This window comes from Cheilinus undulatus, linkage group 4 (assembly GCF_018320785.1).
Source record: "Cheilinus undulatus linkage group 4, ASM1832078v1, whole genome shotgun sequence".
NCBI classification, from domain to species: domain Eukaryota; kingdom Metazoa; phylum Chordata; class Actinopteri; order Labriformes; family Labridae; genus Cheilinus; species Cheilinus undulatus.
The window spans coordinates 16616675-16624256 of record NC_054868.1 but is presented as its reverse complement, the minus strand read 5'-3'; the positions used below and the strand labels follow the sequence as shown (position 1 = coordinate 16624256).

Genomic DNA, 7582 nt, shown 5'->3' with positions numbered 1-7582 from the left:
TTTTTTTTTGTTTGTTTGTTTTTTTTGTAGTGGAATTACTTGAGATCGTTCATTAACAAATACAGAACAAATTGAATATTAATTAACATCTCTGTTAACCCCGATTAAAGACCCGATAGATTCAATGAAACTACAAAAACAGAGGAAATCAGGGCAGCTCTTGGATCTGTGTCCACATTCAGGAAGTTGTCCCAGAGAAAGGCTGTGTTGTCTTCCTGACAGAGGAGAGTTCACTCCCTGTGGACGACAAGACTGCTTGGTCTTACGTCAGCTTACCATAATATCACACAACACAAAGCTTTTTTTAATTGTATTGTAGTGGAGGACCATGGAGGTCGACTCAGGTATGTTGTGTTATTCGTGTCCTCTACTTTGAATTGTTGTATGTCGCGTTCAGTAAAACTTTCCTGCAGTGCTAGCCCGTCAGCTAGTAACGCTAGCCCGAAACTTAAACAGATGATAACATTAGTGAAGTGTTTGACCTGCTAGTTGTTGATTTGATAGTAGGGATTTACGTGTTTACAGATTACATCTTAAAGGAGTGGTTTGGCTTTGTCTGTTTTTACGTAGCTGTGTCGAAACTTCGCTGTCGGCATTTTTACTTGCTGAGTCTGTTTCTCGGTAAGCCATTGTCTCATGCTCTACAAATTCAGTAAGGGGAACAAAACCAGACACATCAGTGTTTGCTTTAGCCTACTTAATGAGCCCAATATTAATTTTGACATTTATGACCATATGCAATAACCTTTGTCTCTTTTTAATTTATACTTTATGAACAAAAGTATTTGGGCACACCTGTTTATTTGTATGCAGGTATTTCAATCAGACCCGTTGCCACAGGCATATAAAATCAAGCACTAGCCATGCAGTCTCTATTTGCAAAAATATGTGATACAAAATCATTCTGAAGAGCTCAGTGACTTCAAGTTTGGTAGTGTGATAGGATGTCACCTTTGCAATCAGAGGGTTAATGAAATGTCATCCCTGCTGGATATTCCACAGTCAACTGGAAGTGATATTATTAGAAAGTTGAAGCATTTAAGAACAACAGCAGCCATTAAGCATAAGACCACATAAATCACACAGTGGGGTCAATGGTTGTTGAGGCAAATGGTGTGTAAAATTTGCCAACGCTCTGCTGATTCCATAGCTGAAGATTATTGAACTTCCACTAGCATTGATGTAAGCACAAAATTCATGGAATGGGTTTCCATGGCTGGGCAGCTGCATGCAAGCCTCACATCCCCAAGTTCAATGCCAAGCGTGGGATGGAGTGGTGTAAAGCACATGGACACTGGACTGTGGAGCAGTGGAAATGTGTTCTGTGGAGTGACGAATGCTCTTTTTGCAGTCCAGTGGGTGAATCTGGGTTTGGTGGAAGCTGAGAGAATGTTACCTGCCGGAGTGCATTGGCCAACTGGGAAGTTTGGTATAGTTTGGTATGTGGATGTTCTTTTGAGTTTGGGGTAGGCCCCTTATCTCCAAAGAAGGGCAATGTTAATGCTTGACATAACAGAACATTTTAGACAATGCTATGCTTCCAACTTTGTGGCTATGTTTTGAGGAAGGCCCTTTTGTTTTCCAACATGACTGTGCCTCAGTGCACATTGTACGGAGTATTAAGACATGATTGGATGAGTTAGATGTGAAAGAACTTGACCGGCCCACACAACATCAGTGCCTGACGTCATGCTCTATGGAACGAATGGCCACAAATTCCGTAGGTAACACTCCAAAATCTTGTGAAATGCCTTCTAAGAAGGGTGGAGACTGTTATAGCTGCAAGAGGGGGACCACCTTCATATTGAAGTATGTGTACAATATCAGTCCCTTTTGGCATAATGGTCTGGCTGCCGAATACCTTTGTCCATATAGTGTAAGTTCCAGTGCAAAGCATCAATATGATGTGATGACTATGGAACCTGTAATTCACTGAAAGCATTTATTTGTCAGTGATTCATAAAAAAGTGAAAAGTAAAGAGAACATTGAGAGTTACTCTGGGCTCTAAACGTTACCATGCATACTAGAATTACAAGATTGGATACTTTGTGATGGTATGTACCTGGTAAACATGTTTTCCTACATGCATGGAATAGGCCTACTGATATTTGAATGATATTTCAGGTTTACATAGAATCAAAAAGAACATTGTCCAACTGCCTCTTTGGCTTCATTTCACATATATGTTTGTATTGAAGTATTTTCTTTAAAAGTTACTGTAAATATAATAGATTAAGCAGGTTTCATGACTAGTTTCTAAACAAAGGAATAAAATAGTGATTTTGAATAAAATTCGTAAAATTGCAGTAATCTGACCACAGTTTAGTAAAGATCTTTTGACTGTACCATAATTCCCAATTTCATCATCATCATCCCAATACAAACAATTAAAACTAACAAATCACTTCACAGAATCTGCATTTATAAAAATCTATTAATTAAATGTATTTAAAGGGTTGGTTCCTTCTCACCCAACAAGTGTAGACTTAGTCTGTTTCGAGAAAGTTGCCTTTAGCCACTGATCAATTGGTGAAAGTATAGTTTTGAGAGAATAATTAGAAATGTATTTATTTTTTATTCAGGACAGACATGCAGCTGGTATGTTACTGAACATGGAGAACAGCAGATAGACAGTAGCAGGGTTAGGAATTAACCTTTTTGCCTACCTACCACTATGGCTTGAGAATTTTTTTCACTTATTTCATAAACAAGTTCAGGCTGTTGAAGATATTTACATTTTACTGTCCTGGAAGTTACACTATTCAAGCTGTAAGTAGGTTAGAATTTTTTTTACCACTATATAATACACATTATAAAAATCTAACCATTTATTCACCTCTTTTAAAAGTCTTTTACACTGATCGAAGTGGAAGAGTCACCAGTAACCCACTGTTGGACCAGCTGCCCAGCTACCAGTCTCTGCTGTACCGCAGGAAGTCGTCGACTGCTGGCTCCAAACGAAGAGGCAGCACTAGAACGCGACTCAGCTCCTCTGGCAGTGGGAAATGGGGCATCAGCACATTCAGCAGACGTGGGGAGAAACAAAAGAGTCAGACAGAGCAGAGACCCATCAGGGAGCTACCGAAGACCATGGCTGAGAAACGCAGAGACAAGTAGGAAAGACACCATCAGACCATTCTTACCAGTTTCTTGATTAAAAGATGTCTTAAATAATTATCAGATTTTTGTATTATTAGTATGAACATTTTCCCACAGCTTCCTCTGCACAGCTTCTTACAGACCATGTCTTTGCCTGTTATTATTTTTTGGTTAGCACACAGCGCTTGGAGGAGGCCAAAGAGCTAAGCAGCTGGAGCCATTTGAGGCGAAGCACCCGCAGACATCTGAGGAGGCTGAAGGATGATGCAGAAGAATGGCTTAACTCCCTGAAGCTCTGGAGGGGAGACATTCACCTTATAGAGGGTGAGAAATCAACGCTGTTACAGTTAGCCTCAGAGACATGTATTGATTTCCACTCAGGATGTCAGAAATGAGTAAGTGTACTTCTGCTCTGAACAAAATGCAAGTTGTTTTTATAAAGCCCTCCCCCTTTTTTATCCCTTTATGTTACAGGGATGTTTGGCACAGGGATCCTGTCTTACTTCTCCTTCCTGCGCTTCCTGGTGATGCTCAACTTGATCATCTTTCTGCTCATGTTCAGCTTCGTCATGCTTCCCATCATCATTGCACCCAGTGCTTCAGGAAATATCACCTACAACATGCATGATGGTGGGCAGTAGGGATGCACAGTACAGTTAGCCCATGGTTTGATGATTCACATTTGCATCTCAAAGCTGCAACTATAAGAGAGAAGCCCTGTTTACATTTTATAGTAATGATGCTTTTTGGGTAGTGGTATACCAAGTAACTGCACTCCATACTATGCACTAGCAAATACATCTTCAGTGATGACCTGATGTCGGAACTCAATTGCCCTCCATACAATAAGCTGTACATCATGTCTTTGGGTCTCTCACCATGGCTTGGTAAAACATGTTTTTAAAGTACATGGTGATATATTGTTTTGCAAATAAGTCTTGGGGTACTTGTTGACTTACATGACAACTTATAAGATAACAAGTTACAAGGGAGTTGCCATTGTGGATGAGCCGGTTGTTAGGGCTGGCTCCTCTTGGGAGCTGAAAGACAAGCTCTCATTACTGAGCAGAGCCATCTAATCCAGAACTCTAAAAAGAGCTGCAATTACCATTGCTCTGAGTGAGGCTGGACAGACATAAATAAAGCTGTACTGCAGTTCATAACAGTTTACGGGCAGTCTTTAATATGTGCCAGTACTCGATGCATCTACACAACTACTACAATCCAGATGAAGGCTGTCAGAGCTATTGGATGTCAATTTATCTTCAGTATAAATTAAGGTGCATCTATTCAAAGTATTTAGTATTGCCACTTGGTATTGGATGCCCGAGACAGATAAAAATCCCTGCTAATGCCATGCCTAGATGGGGTAAAAGATAGGTACAAAACCTATCACTGATAGTAGATCATGATGAGGGTTTGTAGAAATCAATTTAATATTTTAGGAAAATCAAGCAATCATTGATTCTTCTAAAAAAATAACACCATTATCAGTGTGTTTAGATAGGACAGAAAGATTTAGAAAATCTTTCATACCATCAGCAATTAGACTTTATAATCCTACCGTAAACAGATGAGAGAGACTCCAGACAATTGAATTTCCCTTCGGGGATAAATAAAGTTATTGTATTGTATTGTATTGTATTGTTTGTAGTTTTGGAGCAAATTTTCTGTATCCTGATTGTGCATGTAGGTTTAAGAAAGATTCATATTACAAAATGTTAATATGTATTACTACATAGGTATTATGAATACTACTTATTCTGTATGTGCCTATAACTTCTTGTTTTTGCAGTAGATTTGAAAGCAGGATTACATGCTGCTTTTTAATTTCATTTTCATGTCAAGTTAAAGACCCTGTTATTGTGACCAACCCAGGCTCAAGCTTACTCTTGTGTTTGACTGCAGGAAGTGTGTGCAGTGTCTATCCAAGCAGTGCCCGTCGCGGCCTGGTCATCTTTCATGAGCACATCACAGATCTGTTGTCTGGTGGAGTAAGTCCTTATATTTCACATTCAATGGTCTCTGCATGAGAAAGAAAGGTTGTGTTGGATCCAATCACTCACATTTTGTGCTCAACCTGCAGGGCTTTCTGGAGCAGACCTATCTTTTCTACGGTTACTACAAGGCAGACAAAATCCACTTTCCAAATACTACATACAATTTACCCCTGGCCTACCTTCTGGTCACTATAGCCTACCTGTTTCTCAGTCTCATCTGGATTGTTAAAAGGTGCTGAAAACTTCAGATTATGTTTCGTAGAATTGATTAGAAAGTGTGTTTGAGAAGTTTTGTTCATAATGAATATCTTCACCTTAAGGTCTGCTACAGGATTCAAACGTAACCTGGTTCAGGATGAAGATCGGTTCCAGAGCTTTTGCAACAAGATTTTTGCAGGCTGGGACTTCTGCATCACAAATGAGAATGCTGCAAGGCTGAAGCGAAGCAGTTTACTCTATGAGCTCAAGGTTAGCTGAAAGTTTCTGATATGCTTTACATTTGATCCGAAGGAATTTAGCTGGGGCAGTACAATGAAGGATTTCATGTCTGCTGACATGCCATGACTTAAACTTAAGTAGTTTTTGGTGGGTATTTGTGGCTATACATAATCTCAGATCAATAGATTAAGGTAAGCATACGATGATATACATTAAATTCATTTTTTATTTTTTACCTCTCTTTCTTTAGGGTGTTCTGTTTCTAAGTTTTAAGAGTTTTATCTATTCACCAATTCATTCCATTTGACATGTACCTTCATCCCCAGACGGATTTGGAGGAAGAGAGGATCAAGCAGAAAATAGCAGATCGCACCCGCAAAGAGAAGTGCCGGATTTATCTCATCCGCCTCATCCTCAACCTTTTTGTTATCGGTGTTCTGGCTGGTTGTTTTTACAGCATTTATGTGGCCACCATTTTCTCGCAAGAGGCACAGATGAATAAGATAAAGGTGATGAAATGTTGCTGATCTTTTAGTGTTCACTGTGGTCTTTTATTTATTACACTTTTGTCAAAGTAAATTAACTTACATGAACTCTGTTTAAATGTAGAAATGCCCTGATTTATCTGAGTGAACTTTTTCACTGCACTCTTGATTATATGGCTAAAGTGAATTCTCTGAATGACCCTGTTTTGGTTGCAGGAGAATTTCATCGTGGATCTGATCTATGAGTATCTCCCCTCTATTGTTATCACCATGGCCAACTTCATTACTCCACTCCTGTTCTCCGTCATCATAAATTATGAGGACTACTCCCCTGCATTTGAGATCCGCTTCACTCTCATTCGGTACAAGGGGCTTATCCTTTCTCTTGATGCTTGCCTGAAAATTTTTTGTATTAAAAGTCAAAAACCAACTGCTGGTAAAAATGTCATGTTAGCTATCATAAGACGATGCAAATGGGTAAGCAGGATTTATGTTAAGAAGTCTTTTACTGAACACTTGAACCAAAAGCTTTAATGCTCTTTTTCTTCCTCCACAGGTGTGTTTTCATGCGGCTAACCAGTATTGGGGTTTTGCTTTTCTCTCTCTGGTCTCAGATCACTAAATGTGATGAAGATCACTGCATCTGTGGATATAACCATGTTCTCTACTCAGTAAGGAATAGAATTACACTGGAATATCTTTTAAATGAAACAAAGTTTCCAGCAATGCCACTTTATCAGAGTGTTATTATCAGGGCTGTCAAGATTAATTGCATTATTTGCAATTAATCAAGGTCCACAATAAGTGCCATCATTTTTTTACAGGGATTAATCTCAAGCTTTTTGGACTTTTTAGCACCCTGAGGTTAAGCCATGTGTGTACTTGCAACAACAGAGATGTAAGATATGTCCACTACTGCCCCTTCATGTCCAATTTCACTTTAATAACTCACAGATGGCTCAGTTAAAAAGTCAGAAGTCACCTTGCATTTCCTTTACAATCCATAACAAGTTCCTTTTACTGTGGTTAAGTTCATGTTAAAATCCTCAGTCTCCCTTTGTAAACAGGTCTATAACCAAACAGGAAGTCAGTTGCCCTTAGGTTGAGGCAGTAGAAAAATAAAAAATGACACAAAGAACAGTTTGGTTACAGAAAAAGTATCATTTTAAAATGGGATGAAATGGATGTGATTAATTGTGATTAACTACAGAACTCCTAAGATTAATTTTGATTAAAATGTTTTAATCTATTGACAGACATGTATTTTGAATTTCAATAAATGGCCAAGAATAGATAAAAATAGGTCCAAACTAGAGTTTGACTGACACAAAATTATCAGTAGGGAAGACCCTTGGCCTCAACAGCAAGATTCAAGCCCCCAAAGAGCCCTAATTTTTTTTTTTTTTATCAAGCAAATTCGGTAAGGTAGACCCCTTGAGACATATTAAAGAAATGAATAGGTGCATTACTGTGTGGCAAAAAGGGCTCTATATCTGGCTAAATCAAGAATGTATGATATGTGGCTAAAGAAAGGATATTTCCCCATAGTGAGAATGTTT

At 38.8% G+C, this 7582-nt stretch overlaps 1 protein-coding gene across 1 annotated transcript in view; it reads left to right on the top strand.

The window, feature by feature from the left end:
• Positions 1 to 206: 206 nt before the first annotated feature.
• The window catches only part of nomo (nodal modulator), a 31065-nt gene continuing 23689 nt past the window's right edge, over positions 207 to 7582 (top strand). Inside the window, 10 exon segments of the mRNA XM_041784914.1 lie at positions 207 to 344; positions 2850 to 3114; positions 3276 to 3424; positions 3575 to 3730; positions 5009 to 5094; positions 5187 to 5332; positions 5421 to 5568; positions 5865 to 6047; positions 6240 to 6385; positions 6580 to 6694. Of these exon segments, the coding sequence (XP_041640848.1) occupies positions 329 to 344; positions 2850 to 3114; positions 3276 to 3424; positions 3575 to 3730; positions 5009 to 5094; positions 5187 to 5332; positions 5421 to 5568; positions 5865 to 6047; positions 6240 to 6385; positions 6580 to 6694 (1410 nt within the window). The 5' untranslated portion in view covers positions 207 to 328.